Genomic DNA, 21,398 nt, shown 5'->3' on the forward strand with positions numbered 1-21,398 from the left:
TATAAAGGGTAAGGATTCAAATAATGCAACATTCATGTCCCTTTCGTAGGTGACCTAATCCGACGAAGGACATCTATTCTAAAAGACTAACATTCAACTCATACTTTCTTTAAAATTAGGAGGTAAAACTTAAACTCGAGAACCAAAATACAATGTGCATTATTTTTTTAGCTGGCTAATATAATTTTACTGGATTTTTGTAAATTCTATTATATTATATTACACTACAATTGAAGGTTAGTTGAAAGTACCATCAAATGTCGAAATGAAGAGTAAAGAGCATGCAAATGAAATCCGTGGAAAGTGGTGGAAAAAAAACCCCTACAATTACGGTTGTTCATTTTCAAATGATTTAATATCTGTTTTGGCCCCTGTACTATAGTAAAATTATCATTTTGACTCTTTTACTATTTTTTGGTCACTTTGCCCCCTCAACTTTCATTCCATCCATCACTTTAGCCCCTTGATCATTTCTATTTAAAAAAATTTCTGCGTGACCATTTAAGTTAATCAAATGTGAACATGTAGATAGCCAAAATGAGGATTTTGCTATAGTATAGGGCCAAAATAAGAATTTCACTATCGTTCAAGGGCCAAAGTGGGAGTTTTGTCTTAATAGAAATAGTGAAAGGGCTAATGTGAGGAACAGATTGAAAGTATAAGAAGCCAAATGATCTAAAGAAAATAGAAAGACCAAAGTAAGAATTTCACTATAATACAAGGGCTAAAACAAATATTAAGCCTTTTCAAATTCAATTAATTCTTGCTTTTCCTATTTTCTTTTTTTTACTTGTCCTGGAGTTTTTCAGTTAAGACTTTTTATATAAAAACTTATAATTTATTTTTAATTTATAAATACAAATATAATCATAATATATATTCAAATAATTATAAATATAATCAAATCAATATAAAATACTATGCATGATAACAATAGAATAAAAATATCAAAAATTTCCATACCTCAATTTTACTATCTTAATCATAACCTAGTTAGCAACAACTATTATATTAGGCTCAAACCCTTTTGTTTTTTAAGTTAGTCACTGAATTTAATAACTATTCTAATATTAAAGCATGGACTAGGAAATTATTCTCACATTGAGGCATGAGCTTTTTCATTTTATTTTATCCTAAGTTAGTATTTGGATTTGACAATTGTTCTCGTATTAGGACTTGAACTTTAAGGCTTTCAAAGAAATATCAAGGATTAACTTGAATAAAAAAAGTTCAGGCATCAATGTGGGAACAATTGTCAAGTTTAAGGAACAACTTGAACAAATAAAGTTCAAGCCCTAATGTAAAAATAATTGTTAAATTCAGAGACTAACTTGAAATAAAAAAGTTCAAGCCTCAATTTAAAATAATTGTAAAATTCAAGTCCCAAAAAATAGTCTTATACTTAAGATTTTAAGCTTACTAAATAATAAATAATATAATTATGTAAAAACATATTGATATTATTAAAATTAAAGTCTATATTTTAATTCCTATCACATTTCCTAGTAGGAGAGGAGAGTCAGTTTTAGGGGAGAAATGTAAATGTAAAATCAATGGGGCAAGTTTCGTGATTTCCGAAACACTAACTTGCCATCCCACTTGCAGCTAACTAGAATCTTTCCTTCACCAAACGACTCTTCCTTTGAAACCTGAAAATCCCTTCTTCTTCTTTTTTTGCTTAAACAAGTTTCGATCTTTTTTTTTTAATTATTGATTTATTCTTATTGATAAAAATGGCACTTGAATCCTCAATTTGCAGCCGACCCACTTTCATTTATTCAACAAAGTCCTCATCTTTCATGTTTTTTAATCGAAATTTGAAGAACCAATCAAAGTTTTTACCCAAAACCAATCACTACCCAACTCCTGTTATCTCCACCTGTTCAAATCCCAAAGCTTTCAAAGCTTTTGGAATCCCCAAAAATGGTAGTTTTGGTCACGTGGGATCGTTGAGGGAAGAAAATGAAGGTGTGGGGAATGATCAAAAATTGGTTTTGGTGAAAAGGGGTATTTTGGTGGCAATGGTTTGTGGTGTATTGGTGTTTGGATGCAAAAGAGTTTTTGCTGTAGATGGAGTGGCTAATGCTGGTTATGGAGTTATTGGGCAGTGCATATTGTTATTGAGGAATGCTTGGCCTAAGGCATCTATGATTCTTAAAGTGTTTAAGGAACAAGGTCTGGTTTTGACAGCTCTTTTGGGTCTTTCAGCTTTCTTCTCGATGGCAGAGACTGCTATAACTACATTATGGCCTTGGAAGGTAATGATTTCTTTGACCCTGGGTTTGATGGCTTTTATACTTATAAATGCATATTTGTTGCTATGGAAATCAAAATGAATAGGATAGGGATTGTTGCAAGTTGAAAAGATTGTAGATGCTTTAGTCTGTTTGTAAATACTGTCTTATGTTATACCAACTCTTTATGCCTGTGTTTGACTCATATATGGACACAAATATGTAGTATCATCGTCTAAATATATAGAAAAACTTTGAAAAAAATGAGTATACCTGTGTAAGGCACGTACTCATATCCAATGCTCACTTATCTTAGTATCATAGATTTTGTCTTTTGATTTTCATTTTTGTGACTGCTATGCAGATTCCTTGGTGACTTGAGATATCTGGCTTAAGTTAATATAAGATTAAATCTTGGTTTGCCATGTGAACATTCTATATGAATTCCATTTCTTATTATTAGTTTATCATGGTTGAATTTGGATGAAAATCATCTCTTCTAGATATGAGCTTAATCATTGTAACTTATAAAAGGAAGCAAATTGTTAATGGTGAGCAACAGTGGAAGAAAGATGGAAGCACCTTAGAGTGAAAAGGGAGAAGAAAGGTGATTGGAAGAAGGAAAACAAAGAAAGAGAATAATAGAGAAAGACAAACAATTTATAGAATAAGCCAGAGAACAACTTAGAAGTATTTACTATTTCCACTATTAAACCTAAGTCTACATTGGTTAAGTAGTATTGCATTTTGGTCAAGCCATCAGGCATGCCTTTTGAAGTATAGATTGTACTCTTTTTTTTTTTTAATTTTCATGTCATCAAACCTTTAAGAATTCTTTCGTTCATTGATCATCTGATGTTACTTTGTGTCAGGTGCGTGAACTGGCTGATAAAGACTCTGAAGATGGTGTTTTTAAAATGCTTTCCAGTGATGTAACACGCTTTCTCACGACCATTCTTATTGGCACCACGTACTCTTCTTTTTATGCCATCACCTTGACCAGTTCCATTTCCATTTTTCTTTTCAGGTTTAGCTTGAAAGTGTTTCTTATTGTGGATTTTATTTCTCTACTCAGGGTGGTCAATATTGGAGCTACTGCTTTAGTCACAGATGCTGCCACAGCTATATTTGGGGAAGCTGGTGTTAGTGCAGCAACTGGAGTAATGACCGTATGTACCAATATCTTTTTCTTAGATTTCTTTTTGGGGTTGTGTTGCGTCTGTGGCATGCATGCCATCTTTTTGTCTTTCTTATATCATAATTTTGTGAGAAGTCATCGAGGTGGTTGGTCTATATTTAGACAAGTAAAATAACATATCGACTTATGCAATAAAATATGAAAACCAGTTACCTTTTATCGTATGGTGCTAGGTTGCCATATTGCTTCTCACTGAGATTACTCCAAAGAGTATAGCTGTTCACAATCCCACAGAAGTTGCCAGATTTGTGGTAAGTTTCTTTATTCTGTCTCCCCTCTCGCTTGGTGTTTAAATTTTATTGCCATCCAGATATTTGTGAAAGCAGCATTGCCTTTCTTTCCTGTCTTTCATTCTTCCTGCTTCATTGCTCTCTTGATGCTTTGCTATAGTTATCATTACCAATTAAAAATTGGCTGACTAACTGTGGTTGAAATGTTTCTAGGTCAGGCCAGTGGCATGGCTTTCTGTAATACTATATCCGGTAGGAAGAGTTGTGACGTATTTATCGATGGGAATGCTCAAAATTCTTGGTCTAAAAGGAAAGAGGTGAAGAAAATAATTATTTGGATTTAATCTATCTGCATCTTCTAAATCATCATGCATTTTCTCTTCTTTTTTTTTTTTCAATGGTCTGTCAAATTCTCAACATATGTCTTCATTGTGTTATAGGCCTTCTAAATGACTTATGGATTATATCTTTATTTTAGTGAACCTTATGTTACTGAAGAGGAATTAAAGTTAATGTTACGAGGGGCAGAGTTGAGTGGAGCAATAGAGGAGGAGGAGCAGGTAACCATATATATCACATATATTATAAGTAAATATGTATAACTTTGATTGAGCATTTGATTAACACATAAAATTTTATATGGATATTTGTTGTTATCTTCTGTTCTGTAGCACTAGACCAGTATGTCTTCAATGAATCCAAAATGGATAAGTCCAGCTTAGCTATCTGCTACAATGCCAATGTACAGGCATGCTGCAGTCATTGCTTTCAATGGTCCCTGTTTATGTTTGACTATTGGCATAAATCTAAATGAATCATTGATTAGTTCCTCTATCTTTGTTTATGGTTCTGGTGCTCTTATTATTGGAATCCCTGTGCAGGATATGATTGAAAATGTATTAGAGATAAAAGATACCCATGTTAGAGAGGTGATGACACCTCTTGTTGATGTAGTTGCAATTGATGCAAGCTCAACTCTTGTTGAGTTCCACAATTTGTGGTTGACTCATCAATATTCAAGGTAAATAACCTTAGTGATTAATCTCTTTGGCTGTTTTTCCTTAAAAACACGCTAAGAAATTTGTAAACTTCTTTGCAGGGTGCCTGCTTTTGAGCAGCGTATTGACAATATAGTAGGTATTGCATATGCCATGGATCTTCTAGATTATGTTCCAAAGGTAAGACAAGTTTCTACTCTTTGCTTCTTCTTCATCGGTAAGACTTTGCTTGTTGATGTATGCAACAATATCATAGTATGCAGAATTATATAATCTGTTTGATTTTGAAGGGTGAACTGCTAGAAAGTACTACTGTGGGAGATATGGCTCACAAACCTGCATACTTTGTGCCTGGTAATTCTGTTGGTTTCAACCTTTGAATTAATTTTACCTTTTTATCTCACTATTCATTAGGCTACATGGTAGATATTGCTTCAGTTTATTTTCATTCATTAATCCATTAACATATTTTGACAAGGTGTGACCATAGATTATATTCTAAGAAGCTATAACACATAGTATTCTCATTTTTTTTTGCAGATTCAATGTTAGTCTGGAATCTTCTTAGAGAGTTTCGAATCAGGAAGGTTCACATGGCTGTTGTCCTTAATGAATATGGTGGAACAGTCGGGGTATGCGGTATACTTAATTTAGAATGATTTTGTTTTTACATTTTTACTCTTGAATGATTCTTGTTGGAGTTTTTGTTAAAATGCACTTTTTCATGGTTTAAGGTGTTTAATCGGAGGCACTTCTGTTGCATGTTTCTGTGCCTGCATAAAATAGCATTATTTTATCTGTAGGGCATAAGTTAATTGATTTACTATGCAACAAGCCAATGAGTAATAGTACATTTCTTCTTTTGGAATCCCACTATATATTCTTTGTCTCATTTTTTTTATGCTGAACAGATAGTCACCTTAGAAGATGTGGTTGAGGAGATTGTTGGTGAAATTTTCGATGAAAATGATTCAAAAGTAAGTCTTTTCTACCTCTTTGATTGCTTTATTACTTAGTTTCTTTGCTATAAACTTCATATTCCTAAATATATAGGTTTATTCAAAATGCACTTTCCGTTATTCCACAAGGGGGGGACGGTTACGATTGTTATGCTTCAAATTTTTTGCTCACTTGATATCTGGTTCTTATATTTATCTTTCAATCTCTTCGCTTCTCAAAAATATTCTCTTTTTATCTATTATGTTGGCATTGCATATCTTCACTTCCACAAAATTTAGAGACCAAATGAGGAGGATCAAGTGAGATATTAATAATATGCTATCACTACATGTGTCGACCTTAAAAGCTATGGACATTATTTTCAAGTTTATATGGTCTTAGCCATTTCTGTTTCTTGCTATGACAGGAGGAGATCCAGAAGAAAACTGGCTATATCGTAATGCGGGCTGAGGGTATCTTTGATGTTGATGCTAATACATCTATTGATCAACTTTCTGAAGATCTAAATATCAAAATGCCAGAGGTTTATTACTGATATAAAGCCTCATGCATAAAATTTCATTCTATTTACCAGCTTGTGCTAGTTTAGTTGAAATAGAAATGTTTATGAATATGCATTCAGATGTTAAAAAAAGGTCTTAAAATCTATGTTGCTTGGGCTCGATGTGAGTGTCTGATACATGTAGTATTTTCTAAGTTTTAGCGTGTATTTGAATTATTCTTGGAGGTCATATCCCCATATTTGTGTGTTGGACCTGTGTGTTGAACACAGGTACTTTATGAAAAATGAAGAGTCCGAGTTATATAGCTTAAGAAACTACATACCTCACAGCATGAGGAACTGTATCCACATTTGCAAAGTGTCTGTTTGTCAATTATACATGTATTTTCAACATAATTTATTGTTGTTTTATAGGAACATCAATACGAGACTGTGTCGGGTTTTGTATGTGAGGCATTTGGATATATACCAAGGACAGGTGAGAGTGTCAAAGTAGAGCTTGAAAGGGGTAATCAAGAAGAAGAAGATGAGAATTCCGAAGCTGCATCTGATCGGCAAGACCTGAAGGAAAGGCGTCAAATATATAAACTCGAGGTACAGTTCGAACCCCTGTTGAGATATGCACTTATATTGAATAATGTAACATTTACCAGTGACTTCCCTCAAGTCATTTACTTATAATTGCGTCCTAATGATATTATTTTTATAACGCGGCGTGTTCTACCTTGATGGCGAAAGTGAGGTGATCCATCTCCCATTTCTTTCAGCCAAACCACTCAAATATAGATATTCTTAGATTTTATGAGACTACTGTCAAAATGGAAGTGAAAATGGTCATAGAGCATGTTTGCATAGAGGCTTCGATGAGGCCAAAACTTGATCTTCTATATATGCCTGCATCACTGGAAAATCAGTTTGAGCATATATTGTCTTTGGTGCAGATATTAGCAGGAAATGCTCGAAAAGTAAGTGCCGTTCGATTCGAACGAGTAAACAATGAGGAGGCACTATTAGATGTCATGACAGTAACGCCGATGGTACCAAAAATCATGAAGAAATGGAGCAAGGATGAAGACTCAAATAATGGTAAACACAATGAAGATACATTTGAAAACAAGCAAGAGGATAACCTCTTGGACGATCATTATGTAATTGCTGATCACAAAGAGGATAATGAGAGCTCCAATGGACAGTAATCATATTATACTAATTGTTTTTTCTTTTCTTTTTCTTTTTTTTTTTTTTTTTCCTTTTTTCTCATTTGTGATTTCCCCCATGGACACCCCATTTCTAATTCTTACAGCTCCATAGGAAGAGGCAAAAGACTTGTAAAACGGAACTATGAAACAAAAAGAATATATGAATAGACCAACATTGTACAAAATTTTCACAGATGAAAGTGCCAATGGCTTTGAGGAGAATGGCCTATTTTTACTTCGATGAAATTGTTGAATTTTTCACTAATCTCTAGTAGGCTCTGCTTGATTGATATTCATCTGTCTCATAGAACTAACTGTCTGATTATCTGAAGCACCTCGGATTCTACCGAGTCTGTTCTGCATGCTCCGAAATGAAGGATGGTCAACTACTTGAGATATTGTCTCATGCTGCAGTGGATCATCAAAGAAATTGATAAGTGCCTCTGCAGCATTATCTTTCAGCTCCTCTGAATCATCATGTAACAAATCAAGCAGAAGAGGGACAGCCCCCGATTCGTTTAACGCCTCTCGATCTGCTTGACTATAGCTCAACTGAGCAATAGCTCCGGATACTGTTTCTCTTACTTCGCTGCTCTGAGAGCTCAAAAGCTCAACCAAAAGGGGAATTGCACCCGAGTTTCGGATGACAGGTACTGTGTGCTTGTAACCTGAAAGATCCCAGAAAACATTAGCAGCTGCAGCTTTTGATTCAGCATTGCCTTCCCTAAGGATTCTCACCAAATGTTCAGCTATTACAACTGCATTTGCTTCTCCAACAGCTAATAGACAGAATGCATCCTCCGCGATCTCCTGACCGACTGATTCAGATCCTTGAATAAGCTCGGCAAACAACGGAATAGCCCCAGATTGAGCAACCAAGTCAATGTAATCAATATTAGCCAAAATCATACCAAGGGTATTGCCAGCCACAACTTTTAAAGCACCGTCTCCAACTCGAAGCAGCTCCATGAGAACATCTATAACACCCAAATCAACAAGCATACGACGAACACGCCTCGTAATACCAAGTAACCCGATCGCTTGACAAGCTCTTTCCCTAGATAACATGTTACCAACCCTAGCTGCCTCAACAAGAAATCTAAGTCCGCCTAAACTAACAAGTCCTCTCCTTACAACTCTCACCAATGACAATGCACTCAAAATCTCTAACAAGTACCTTCTAACACCATCCATGGATGAACTCAACATGTTCACAATAATCTCCAAACCACCATTCATGGCAACAATGAGGCGATTTTCATTACACAAATTCACAAGGCACCAAATACATTTCAGACAAATTTTTTGAACACTAGCATTAGATTGTGGCAAAAACCTTAATATGGAACATAGAGCACCAGATTGGCCTATCTCAGTTGCTAATCTACCATCATCTCCTTGCCGAGCAATACATTTTAAGCAATGAATAACCAGTCCTTGAAGAGGACTCGAATTATGTGAACTATCATCAGCTATAAGATTACTAAGAATCGGTATTGTTTGACTCAGTATATACTCTGGGGCTTGATTTGATAGTTTAGACAATTTGATCACAGCTTTTATACGCATGGACTCAGTCCCAGAATCAATTATTCGTTCAAAGTGATTCAATGATTCTTCCCAATTTGGGTTCATTTTTTTCCTGGATTCTTTGTATCAAAATCACCAAATTTGGCTAAAAAAATTCAGATGTTGAAAATTCAAGAAGGGTTTTTTGGGGGTATATAACAAAACCAATTCAACATAGGAAAGAATCCAAATTTGATGATTAGAAGGAAGGGGGACAAGCGTATAAAATTATATACAGACAAAACATTAAGGAAAACATGTTTAAAAGGGGAGGAGAAAAGCAGAAAAGTACCCTTTCAGAACAGATGATGAAAATTTGAAGGTTTGGGAAGACAGCCGCCTCTAGATTTGTTTATACGAGCTTCAGCTATGTCGATACGAGGCAATCATTTTCATAGTTCGTGAATTGTCTTTTTCGTCTTTCTTTTTCCCTTTCCTTTTTTTACCCGAGTTGAGATTTGTTTGTAAAATTGAAGGTGTTTATAATCCTAGAGTTCGTTGGACCCATCATATCACCGATCTTCAGTTCGATTAATTGATCTAAATTAATTAAAAAATTATTAAAAAGGTTAAATTTACTCTAATTGCACTCAATATAATTAAGAAATGACAATCAACTCCATCAATACTCTATAGGAAAACTGCCAGAAAGACAAATATAAAACCCGTTTCCCTCTTAGGTTTCATGTATTTCAAATTTTGTTAGCAGATATGAAATTGGTATCAAGTGGCCCGATCTATTTGGCTCGGCTTGAAGGCTCACCCGAGATGTGAGAGGATTTAGACAAAAATATAAGCTCAAAAAATAGACTTGGATAAAAAAATAAGGCCCGTTTTAAAAAAGAGTTGGGCCTCGGGTAAAATATTTTTTGCTCGGGTCTGGCCTGGCCCTAATTCACTGAAAGACAAAAAAATTTACTATTTTTTTCGTTTTTTAATGTTATTTTCTTGTTGTTTTCTTCCTATTTTGCTACCCTTTTACTATTTTATTGTTACCATTTTATTGTTATTATTTGGATATTGTATAAAACTTATTTTATTGTTAATTTTGTTATTATTTCAAAGGCATTTGTTAATTTTGTTATTATTTTAGAGGCATTTACTTGTTAAGTTGCATTTATCTTAGTATTATTTAAGTCTACATTTTTTTAAAATTTATTTTTAATTTGTTGAGAAATATTTATTTTGATGTTTTTAATATTTTTGATGTATTATATATATATTTAAAAATTATATAAAATAATATAAAAATTAATATGAGCGGACCGAGTTAAGCTCGGGTTTCAGAATTTTTATCAAGGTCGAACTTGGGCAAAATTTTAAGTCCATTTTTACGGTTGGGCCTGGCCCAAGCCTAATAAAATGGCCTAAATTTTTAATTGAGCCCAGCCCGTCCTGACCCATGAACACCTCTAATATGAATGGATACTAGCATATTATATATCTGGTCTTTCACTTTCTTTTTTCTTTTGGTAAACCCTTTTACTTTCATACTTATAAGAATTAATTCATCAAATTGTATTTCATATAAAGCAATGCTAAATTGCCAATCCCATTAGGTGGCTATTTCCTTTGTGAGGACAAAACTGAAATCGAATTGGTTGGAATTTGTGTTGTTGGGGCGATGGAAACTTTGTCAATAGGTAAGGTGAGGCTAAGGCAATTTTATCTGTGGACCATCTCTACCCATTCATGAACTTTAACTGATTTTATATACCTTTGTTAATGAACTTGTGGTGTTTGGTTAACCCCACAAAAGTACGGTTGAATTAACATTTTCTTTTCTCCCATTTTCTAGCTCATATATTTAATTTTTAATTTTAAATTGCTTTCTCAATAATGATATGTTGAACCATTCATTTCTTTGAGAAAATTATCATGAATGGAAAGAAAAAAAAATGATTTTCTTCTAAGTTAATAGGATAGTGATAACAATGACATACATAACTTTTTACAAACATAAAAACAAATGAAAACAATTAAAAAAAAAACCATCACAACAAAAAAAAAAAAACAAAAATTTTGAGTGGACGATAGTTGGGCCAATTTAGTTATTAACTAATAGCTAAGATCCTTGTTCTAACTTATGATTAGAAGTTAAGTCTAAACATGGTTAAGAAAACTCCCTCGTCATTAGTGGTGGTAGAGTGAGAAGCATAGCCCCATCATCAAATTTAACATATGAATCTTTTGGTTAAAGAGGCCTAAATTATTGAAAGGAAAATTGTTAAAATTTTAGGATTCGTTTGTTAAATTGAAAATTGTTTCAAGAAAATAATTTCTAAAAAATGATTTATTTTTATGAAAAAATTAATATTTTTTTATGTTTGCATGAATCTGTCTAAAATATTTTCTGTTGTTTGATAAATTTCACGAAAATATTTCAGTAAAAGCTGTTTTCAATAAATCAAACATACATTTGAGATTTTCTTATCTTTTCATTGTTTGATTGAGTTTATTTTAAATCTATAAATTTATATGTTACATTTTTTGCATATATTGCGATGATTTATTTATTTATAAATAAAAACATCAAATTAAATATATAATATTACTTAATTATTAAGCTAGAATATTAACAGTTATAAATTAAAAATAACCGAAGAGAATAGATGATTCATGATTGAGTTATAAAAAAAAAAGATAGAATAACAATAAATTAATAGTTCATCATATAATAGTATTTTCAGTGCATATTTAGTACTACACCACATAATTAATAGCTCACCACATAATAATATTGTCCAAGTGCATTACTAGTACTACACCATATAAAAACATCGATATTTTAACCTTGAGAAAATTTTGAAGCCAAATTTTTCTATGCTTCATACTTTTAGTTAAATTTTGCTTTACGTGCAAAAACCATATGAAGACAATTATACAAAGTATTAATGTGATTCATGAATAATTTTATTAACTTATCTATTCAAAAAAATTACAAGTGTACATAGATGAAAATACTACACTTAGGGTATCGGATCCAACACTTTATAACATATTTTAACCTTTATACTACAAAATATTTTTATCAATATATTTATTAATGTAATAAATATTTATTATTAAAATATTAATATTAAATATTTTGTTAAGAATATTATTTAAAATTATTATTTTTAAAATTTATTATTAATATAATAATATTAAGTTTTATTTAAGTTATTTTTATATAAAAATAAAACTATCATAGAAGACTTCTTTTTAGGAAAATGATTTATGTTTTTCAAAATGGTAAGTTATTTTACTGGAAAAAATGCTTATTTTTCATTGACCTATAAATCATTTTCTGTTGACCTAATTATTTTCTGTGAAACAAACACAAGAGAATGCAAAAAAAATTTTCGTAAGTCATTTTCCATGAAACAAACACACCCTAATTCAATTGATTGATATTGATTCGCAGATCAATTAATTCAATCTCTTTCTCAAAACCAACATTTCCATTGATTCTCGATTTAATCAATTTGACTGATCGGTCTGATTCCAATAACCTTATTAAAACCTATAGCTAAATCTATACTATAAGATTTCCATAAAGTAAGAGTTATATTATTATTAAAGTAAGTATTTGATACGTTGACGATATACTTTTTATTTCATAAATAAATTTATTTTTAAATATTTTATTATACCCTTATAGGACACTTATTTACTTCTTGACCTTGGTTGTGAAGTTTACTCATTGTACAAAATAATTTCCTTTATTGTTATTTTTAATTTTTATAAATTAATAAAGAATTTACATTTGATAAAGTTTCAACCAAAAACTTCATGAATTTAAAACCATTAATTTTATTATTTCAAATGATTTTAAAATAAATGTTGAATAAATATATTTATTATATAAATTTTAGCTAATCATATTTAACATAATAAAATTTAACAAGTTATTAGTTCATATTTTAGCAAATGCAAATCTTGCATAGTCAATAAAAGGCCACATTTGTATTCCACGACCATAAGCCCATGGCCTTTGTTTTGAGCCCATACATTGGGACTTAGTCAGAGTGCGGGAGGCTGGTTCATGATTTAGCTGGTATCCACTAAATATCCCACATCGCTTAGCAACAAAATAAAGTAACCTTTTATATAGCTGAAGCAGCTCCCACGGGTTGTCCCTTCGGGGACATCCGATAAAATTGGAACGATACAGAGAAGATTAGCATGGCCCCTGCGCAAGGATGACACGCACAAATCGAGAAATGGTCCAAATTTTTTTTTAAAATTTTTGGGTGTTTTTAGTTTCTGTTCTCTGTTTTCTTTGGTTTTCTTTAGTTTTTCTGGGTTTTTTTTTTAAAATTCATGTTTTCTTTGCATTTTCCGATTTTTCCTGGGTTTTTTACAACTGCGATAGCTGGTAAATGTAGTAAATGTTATTTTTCTGATATTGAGCATAAGCCCATGGCCGTTGTTTTGAGCCCATACATTGGGATAGTCAGAGTGAGGTAGGCTGGTTCATGATTTAGTTGGTATCCAACTAAATATCCCACATCGCTCAGCGATACAATAACTCAACCTTTTATATAGCTGAAGCAGCTCCCAGGGGTCGTACCTTCGGGGACATCCGATAAAATTGGAACGATACAGAGAAGATTAGCATGGCCCCTGCGCAAGGATGACACGCACAAATCGAGAAATGGTCCAAATTTTTTTAAAAAATTTTTCCCTCTGTTTTCTTTGAATTTTACGATTTTTTTCTGGGTGCTTTTAGTTTCTGTTCTCTGTTTTCTTTGGTTTTGTTTAGTTTTTCTGGGTTTTTTTTTAAATTCATGTTTTCTTTGCATTTTCCGATTTTTCCTGGGTTTTTTACAACTGCGATAGCTGGTAAATGTAGTAAATGTTATTTTTCTCTGTTTTCTTTGCATTTTTCGATTTTTTCCTGGTTTTTTTACAACTTCGTTATCTGGTAAATGTTAATTACTTGTAGTTGACTATGTCTAAAGGAGACTTTCGTTTTTTTCGAGTTTAACAGCTGATTTCTTTATAAATGGGTTGTGGAATCATTGATCAAATAATTTCCCTTGAGCAATCACAGTTGGTCAAATGAGAATGATTGGGAAAAATTTGGGTTTAATATGGTGCTTGCTGAAAAGTATTATTTTATGTTACGAATGCTGATGTTCAATTCTTCTTGTGTAGAAATTGGACTTTATTTATTTATTTTTATCTCTTTCCATAGCCTTGCTACTTGATTTTCTTTCTATTCAATAAAGCAATGCAATTTGAGATTGCTGATATTGACCAGAATATCTATGCATCATATATGCTAAAAATCTGTAGTTAGAAGTACCATATAATATAGTGAAGGATTAAATTGGTTTAGGCAACCATTGATGAATGAATTGAATAGGAAGTTCTAGATTCACCTGTAGTTAACATGCTGAAAGGGGTTAGAATGACCACAATTTCATGCATTTTTTTTGTAATTCAAACTCTAATGATTGCTAGGCTATGTGCTACTCTATTACCATGCCTGTGGATGAATGCAGACTCAAATAAGGGCATCAATGCTCATGTCTCACTTATATAGATGTCAACAGAGGACAGGTCCATAGTGTTGCTCGGAAGCCTGGAAATGATGCCAGGTGAATCACTTTTGATAATAACAATTTGAAGCCTGGAAATGATTGTCAGTTTCTCACTTTGAATCCATAAAGGTTGTCCCTTCAAAGAAAATCTTAGTGGGAAACATGACCTAATTTGCTTCAGCCTTTAGTTGTTGTTTTCTATCATACAGAGGCCTTGCTCGGTGCGACATGAGCTAAATTTTGCAGGTTTCTGTATCTGTTTACTTTTGTATTTGTATGCTTAGCTTGGTGCTCGACTTCATCGATTTTACTCGCTTGATATTGCAAATTAGAATGTTTTTACAGGCTGGGTCTATTCTACTCTATTAAGTAGTAAATTCGATACGAGATGTCTTTTTTCGGTGTTTTCTGAACGAGCTTCTGTCCCCTTTTTTTTTTTTTTCTATTTTTCTAACTCTGATATGTGGTGTAATTGGGTTAAGAGATCCTTTTACAATTTAATTAAAAGATTTTACGTAGCTGGTTTATGCTTGCCGTACAAGTAAGTATGAACCTTTATGAATGTTGAATATTATGGCTTCATTTATGGATTGAAATTATCATTTTTATCTCACGTCTTTATATATATTTAGTCACAAAATATTCGTAGTCTATCAGTGCTAATTTTCTGGTACATTTATAAGAATTGAGGAGCGAGTTTTAATAGGAAGGCACAAAGATTAAAGGTCAAGTTGACAACTTGACATGCTTCCATAGAGGGAATCTTTGCAACGCCTGAAAGAGAATATTCATACAGTCACGCCTGAAAGAGCATATTAATACAGTCATCTAAACTCTGATGGTGTGGTTCGGGAAATCAGTCGTCGTACTAAATCTTTTATTTCGAAGCTGCTTGGTCGGTGCATGTACAAGCAGGGTTGGCACCTTCGAAGGTTGAAGTCTTTGTGTGGCAATGAGTTGGCTAGACATGGGATATGCTTTTCGGTAGGTGCAGCAATGTATTCATTCCTGTAAGTGTGAAAGTGAACTGGTTTCATCACTTGATTTTTTCTCATGTAATGTGGATTGGCTTGTACGGCAGGAACACTGGTGCTATGTGGGAGACCCCATGTCGTTCGTGGTTCTTGATGTGGCCAGATGCTTGCCTTTCGCGGCTGAGTGTAACAGAGGAGTTTGGAATATGATGTTACTTGCAATTGTTTTGGTCCATGCGGCTTTACAGGAACAACATTAGTTTTAGTGGTGAAATTGTGGACAGTTCTGCAATTGTTTTAATGAATGTTCAAAACTCAGACTTGCCTGCTGGATTTATATGCCAAATGTGGTGATGAAAAACAATATTGAGTGAGCTTTGTTATCTATTTAGAGTTTTGACCTGGTCTGACTATGCATTTTATTGGGGTTGCCAAATGGTGGAATTGCTATTTTAGATCCTCTAATTAAGTAAAACAGTAAATTTAAGCATTTTAAGTCTTTCATTAAGTGATTTTTAAAAAAGAAATCTTTCATTAAATGAAAATTTTTAATTTAGGCCAATCTAAAAAATAAATAATTTAATTTTTAAGTATTTTTAACACAGTCTTTCTTAGCTTTGGTCCTCTCAAAGTTTTATAATTTTACTCAAGTCCCTCCCTAAGTAAAATTCTTGACTTTGTCCTTAGATTCAATGTATTTATCAAATATCAAGAAAAATCCAATAATTATTGGGTATCCAGAAGTCTCAAACAACAAATAGAAAAACATTATTGTATACTACATCAATCTTTAATTTATCATTAATATTACTATATATCAACAATGGACTAGTGTTAAAAGACTTGTTGAATTTAACTATTTACCAAGAAATAAGAAAATAAAACATAGCATTTAAAGTTCCAAAGTACGTTAAACATTTGGTAATTGGTCACCTCTATAAACAAAAACCCGAAAGTTTTTTTTTTTTTTTTCTTTTAAAAGGCAAAAAATTGGTGGGAAAAATTTAACTGTGTACATTTTACCCATGAAAGCATTGCAATCTCTAATCCACTAGTTATTGATACATGTACTAAAAGTATTTTCAAAAAGAATAAAAAGGCAACTTTCTTTGTGGGCTATCTGACCATTCGTGGACTTTAATTGACTCTATATATCTTTTGTTCATGAGCTTGTAATGTAGGGTTAACCTCACAAAAGCACGGTTGATTTAACATTTCCTTTTCTCCCCTTTTCCAACCCATATCTTTAATTTCTAACTTTAAATTGTTTTCTCAACAATGATATGTTTTATTTGAGAAAATTGTCATGGATGAAAAGAAAGAGAAAAAAAATTTTCTTCTAAGTTAATAGGGCAATAACAACAATTACATACATAACTTTCTGCAAACAGTAAAATAAATAAAAATAATTGATCAGGTATGGATTAAAAATAAACCAGCACAGCAAAGAAAATTTTTGAGTGGACAATAGTTATGCCAATTTAACTAGTAGCTAATGGCTAACATCCTTGTTTTGACTTATGATTGGAAGTTAAGTTTAAGTATGGTCAAGAAAACTCTCTCGTAAGTGGTGGTAGAGTGATAAGCATAGGCCAATCATCAAATTTGACCTATGGATTTTTTTGTTAAAGAGGCCTAAATTTTTTAAAGGAAAATTGTTAAAATTTTAGGTTTTTGTTTGTTTAATTGAAAATAATTTTAAGAAAATGATTTATTTTATGAAAAAATTAACATTTGTTGACGTTTGATGATTATGCGAAAATATTTTATAAAGTTATTTTCAATAAAATAAACATCTATTTGAGATTTTTTTTATCTTTTCATTGTTTGTTGAATTTATTTTATACCTATAAATTTTTTTTTACATATATTGCAATGATTTATATATTTATAAATAAAACATCAAATTAAATATATAATATGAATCAATTATTAAGCTAAAATATTACTGTTATAAATCGAAAATAACCAAAGCGAATAGATGATTCATGATTGTGTTATAAAAAAAAGACTGAATAATAATAAATTAATAGTTCATTATATAATAGTATTGTTCAAGTGCATATTTAGTACTACACCACATATTAATATTGTCCAAGCGCATTACTAGTATTACACCACATAATTAGTCTTGTACCACATAAAAACATCGATATCTTTAACCTTTAGAAAATTTTGAAGCTAAATTTTTCTATGTTTCATACTTTTAGTCAAATTTTACTTTGCATACAAAAATCATATGAAGACAATTATATAAATTATTAATGTGATTCATGAATAATTTTATTAACCTATCTATTTGAAAATTTACATGTGTAAGATGAAAATACTGCACTTAGAATACTAGATTCAACACTTTATGATATATTTTAACCTTTATATTACGAGATTTTTTTATCAATATATTTATAAATGTAATAAATATTTATTATTAAAATATTAATATTGAATATTTCAATAATATATTAATAATATTATTTAAAATTATTATTTTCAAAATTTATTATTAAAATAAAATTTATTATTAATATAATTATATTAAGCTTGATTTAATTTAAGTTAATTTTTATATTAAAATAAAATTACTCATAGAGGAGTTCTTTTTCGAAAATGATTTACGCTTTTCAAAATGGTAAGTCATTTTACTGGAAAAAAAGCTTATTTTTCATTAAAGTATAAGTCATTTTCCGTTGACCAAGTTATTTTCTATGAAACAAACACAAAAAAATATTTTCTGTAAGTCATTGTCCGTGAAACAAACACACCCTAATTCAATTGATTGATATTGATTTGTAGATCAATTGGTTTAATCTCTTTCTCAAAACCAACGTATTCATTGATTCTTTAATCAGTTTGACTGATCAGTCAATTCTAATAACTTTAGTAAAATCTATAGCTATATCTATACTATAAGATTTCCATAAAGTAAGAGTTATATTATTATTAGGGTAAGTATTTAATACACTGACACTTATTTATTTCTTGACCCTAGTTCTGAAATTTACTCTGTGTACAAAATAATTTCTTTTATTTTTATTTTTTATAAATTAATAAAAAAATTACAATTGATAAAGTTTCAACCAATAACTTCATAAATATAAAACCGTTAATTTTATCATTCCAATTGATTTTAAATAAATTTTGAGTAAATATAATTCTTATATGAATTTTTAGCTAATCATATTTAATAATATATTTACATAATAAAATTTAACAAATTATTAGTTCATATTTTAGCAAACGCAAATCTTGCATAGTCAACAAAAGGCCACATTTGTACAAAGGAGACACACTCTACGACCATAAACCCATGGCCTTTGTTTTGAGCCCATACATTGGGATAGTCAGAGTGAGGTAGGCTGGTTCATGATTTAGTTGGTATCCAACTAAATATCCCACATCGCTTAGCGACACAATAACATAACCGTTTATATAGCTGAAGCAGCGCGAGTGGGTTGTCCCTTCGGGGACATCCGATAAAATTGGAACGATACAGAGAAGATTAGCATGGCCCCTGCGCAAGGATGACACGCACAAATCGAGAAATGGTCCAAATTTTTTTTAAATTTTTTCCCTCTGTTCTCTTTGAACTTTACGATTTTTTTCTGGGTGCTTTTAGTTTCTGTTCTCTGTTTTCTTTGGTTTTTTTTTAGTTTTTCTGGGTTTTTTTATAAATCTATGTTTTCTTTGCATTTTCCGATTTTCCCTGGGTTTTTTACAACTTCGATAGCTGGTAAATGTAGTAAATGTTATTTTTCTCTGTTTTCTTTGCATTTTTCTATTTTTTTCTGGGTTTTTTACAACTTCGTTATCTGGTAAATGTTAATTACTTGTAGTTGACTATGTCTAAAGGAGACTTTCGTTTTTTTCGAGTTTAACAGCTGATTTCTTTATAAATGGGTTGTGGAATCATTGATCAAATAATTTCCCTTGAGCAATCACAGTTGGTCAAATGAGAATGATTGGGAAAAATTTGGGTTTAATATGGTGCTTGCTGAAAAGTATTATTTTATGTTACGAATGCTGATGTTCAATTCTTCTTGTGTAGAAATTGGACTTTATTTATTTATTTTTATCTCTTTCCATAGCCTTGCTACTTGATTGTCTTTCTATTCAATAAAGCAATGCAATTTGAGATTTCTGATATTGACCAGAATTTCTATGCATCATATATGCTAAAAATCTGTAGTTAGAAGTACCATATAATATAGTGAAGGATTAAATTGGGTTTGGCAACCATTGATGAATGAATTTGAATAGGAAGTTCTAGATTCACCTGTAGTTAACATGCTGAAAGGGGTTAGAATGACCAAAACTTCATGCATTTTGTTTGTAATTCAAACTCTAATGATTGCTAGGCTATGTGCTACTCTATTACCATGCCTGTGGATGGATGCAGACTCAAATATGGGCATCAATGCTCATGTCTCACTTATATAGATGTCAACATAGGACAGGTCCATAGTGTCGCTCGGAAGCCTGGAAATGATGCCAGGCGAATCACTTTTGATAATAACAATTTGAAGCCTGGAAATGATTGTCAGTTTCTCACTTTGAATCCATAAAGGTTGTCCCTTCAAAGAAAATCTTAGTGGGAAACATGACCTAATTTGCTTCAGTCTTTAGTTGTTGTTTTCTATCATACAGAGGCCTTGCTCGGTGCGACATGAGCTAAATTTTGCAGGTTTCTGTATCTGTTTACTTTTGCATTTGTATGCTTAGCTTGGTGTTCGACTTCATCGATTTTACTCGCTTGATATTGCAAATTAGAATGTTTTTACAGGTTCGGTCTATTTTAGTCTATTAAGTAGTAAATTCAATATGAGATGTCTTTTTTCGGTGTTTTCTGAACGAGCTTCTGTCCCTTTTTTTTTTTTTTTCTATTTTTCTAACTCTGAAATGTGGTGTAATTGGGTTAAGAGATCCTTTTACAATTTAATTAAAAGATTTTACGTAGCTGGTTTATGCTTGCTGTACAAGTAAGTATGAACCTTTATGAATGTTGAATATTATGGCTTCATTTATGGATTGAAATTATCATTTTTATCTCACGTCTTCATATATATTTAGTCACAAAATATTCGTAGTCTATCAGTGCTAATTTTCTGGTACATTTATAAGAATTGAGGAGCGAGTTTTAATAGGAAGGCACAAAGATTAAAGGTCAAGTTGACAACTTGACATGCTTCCATAGAGGGAGTCTTTGCCACACCTGAAAGAGCATATTCATACAGTCGTCTAAACTCTGATGGTGTGGTTCAGGAAATCAGTCGTCATACTAAATCTTTTATTTCGAAGCTGATTGGTCGGTGCATGTACAAGCAGGGTTGGCACCTTCAAAGGTTGAAGTCTTTGTGTGGCAATGAGTTGGCTAGACATGGGATATGCGTTTCGGTAGGTGCAGCAGTGTATTCAGTCCTGTAAGTGTGAAAGTGAACTGGTTTCATCACTCAATTTTTCTCGTGCAATGTGGATTGGCTTGCACGGCAGGAACACTGGTGCTATGTGGGAGACCCCGTGTCGTTCGTGGTTCTTGATGTGGCCAGATGCTTGCCTTTCGCGGCTGAGTGTAACAGAGGAGTTTGGAATATGATGTTACTTGCAATTGTTTTGGTCCATGCGGCTTTACAGGTACAACATTAGTTTTAGTGGTGAAATTGTGGACAGTTCTGCAATTGTTTTAATGAATGTTAAAAACTCAGACTTGCCTGCTGGATTTATATTATATGCCAAATGTGGTGATGAAAAACAATATTGAGTGAGCTTTGTTATCTATTTAGAGTTTTGACCTGGTCTGGCTTTGCATTTTATTGGGGTTGCCAAATGGTAGAATTGCTATTTTAGGTCCTCTAATTAAATTTAAGCATTTTAAGTCTTTCATTAAGTGATTTAAAAAAAGAAATCTTTCATTAAATGAATTTTTTTAAATTTAGGCCCATCAAAAAAATAAATAATTTAATTTTTAAGTATTTTTAACACAATCTTTCTTAGCTTTGGTCCTCT

The 21,398-nt window shown here is 31.9% G+C and overlaps 3 protein-coding genes, 1 long non-coding RNA gene and 3 other non-coding genes across 10 annotated transcripts; 6 read left to right on the plus strand and 1 right to left on the minus strand.

The window, feature by feature from the left end:
• Window positions 1–1,470: 1,470 nt before the first annotated feature.
• On the plus strand, window positions 1,471–7,543 carry LOC108479557 (putative DUF21 domain-containing protein At3g13070, chloroplastic). The gene is made up of 14 exons (XM_017782237.2): window positions 1,471–2,258; window positions 3,107–3,204; window positions 3,310–3,403; window positions 3,606–3,683; window positions 3,876–3,979; window positions 4,141–4,222; window positions 4,544–4,683; window positions 4,762–4,840; window positions 4,951–5,014; window positions 5,201–5,292; window positions 5,572–5,637; window positions 6,027–6,143; window positions 6,537–6,716; window positions 7,064–7,543. The coding sequence occupies exons 1-14, from the start codon at window positions 1,734–1,736 to the stop codon at window positions 7,316–7,318; spliced, it is 1,974 nt and encodes a 657-aa protein (XP_017637726.1). The 5' UTR covers window positions 1,471–1,733; the 3' UTR covers window positions 7,319–7,543.
• On the minus strand, window positions 7,119–8,956 carry LOC108479558 (uncharacterized). The gene has a single exon (XM_017782238.2). It carries the CDS (start codon window positions 8,954–8,956, stop codon window positions 7,583–7,585), a length of 1,374 nt encoding a protein of 457 aa, XP_017637727.2. The 3' UTR covers window positions 7,119–7,582.
• Window positions 8,957–12,930: 3,974 nt separating this feature from the next.
• On the plus strand, window positions 12,931–15,831 carry LOC108478823 (uncharacterized). Of its 2 annotated transcripts, none has more exons than XR_001870357.2 (3): window positions 12,931–13,532; window positions 14,342–15,405; window positions 15,503–15,831. It is a non-coding gene; the product is annotated as an uncharacterized LOC108478823 (long non-coding RNA). The 2 variants fall into 2 exon arrangements; XR_008274588.1 differs by having other exon boundaries at window positions 14,383–15,405.
• LOC128284937 (U6 spliceosomal RNA) lies at window positions 13,008–13,110 on the plus strand. The gene has a single exon (XR_008275355.1). It is a non-coding gene; the product is annotated as a U6 spliceosomal RNA (small nuclear RNA).
• LOC128284960 (U6 spliceosomal RNA) lies at window positions 13,442–13,544 on the plus strand. The gene has a single exon (XR_008275377.1). It is a non-coding gene; the product is annotated as a U6 spliceosomal RNA (small nuclear RNA).
• A 2,936-nt stretch (window positions 15,832–18,767) lies between the features above and the next one.
• On the plus strand, window positions 18,768–21,147 carry LOC128284134 (uncharacterized). Of its 3 annotated transcripts, none has more exons than XM_053021776.1 (3): window positions 18,768–18,943; window positions 20,658–20,789; window positions 20,886–21,147. In XM_053021776.1, the coding sequence occupies exons 1-3, from the start codon at window positions 18,920–18,922 to the stop codon at window positions 21,036–21,038; spliced, it is 309 nt and encodes a 102-aa protein (XP_052877736.1). In that variant the 5' UTR covers window positions 18,768–18,919; the 3' UTR covers window positions 21,039–21,147. The 3 variants fall into 3 exon arrangements, 2 of the variants coding, with proteins under 2 accessions (XP_052877736.1, XP_052877737.1); XM_053021777.1 differs by having other exon boundaries at window positions 20,721–20,789; XR_008274461.1 differs by having other exon boundaries at window positions 18,768–19,128; window positions 20,721–21,147.
• LOC128284949 (U6 spliceosomal RNA) lies at window positions 18,853–18,955 on the plus strand. Its single transcript, XR_008275366.1, has one exon. It is a non-coding gene; the product is annotated as a U6 spliceosomal RNA (small nuclear RNA).
• Window positions 21,148–21,398: the final 251 nt, after the last annotated feature.

Source organism: Gossypium arboreum, chromosome 11 (assembly GCF_025698485.1).
Source record: "Gossypium arboreum isolate Shixiya-1 chromosome 11, ASM2569848v2, whole genome shotgun sequence".
NCBI classification, from domain to species: Eukaryota; Viridiplantae; Streptophyta; class Magnoliopsida; order Malvales; family Malvaceae; genus Gossypium; species Gossypium arboreum.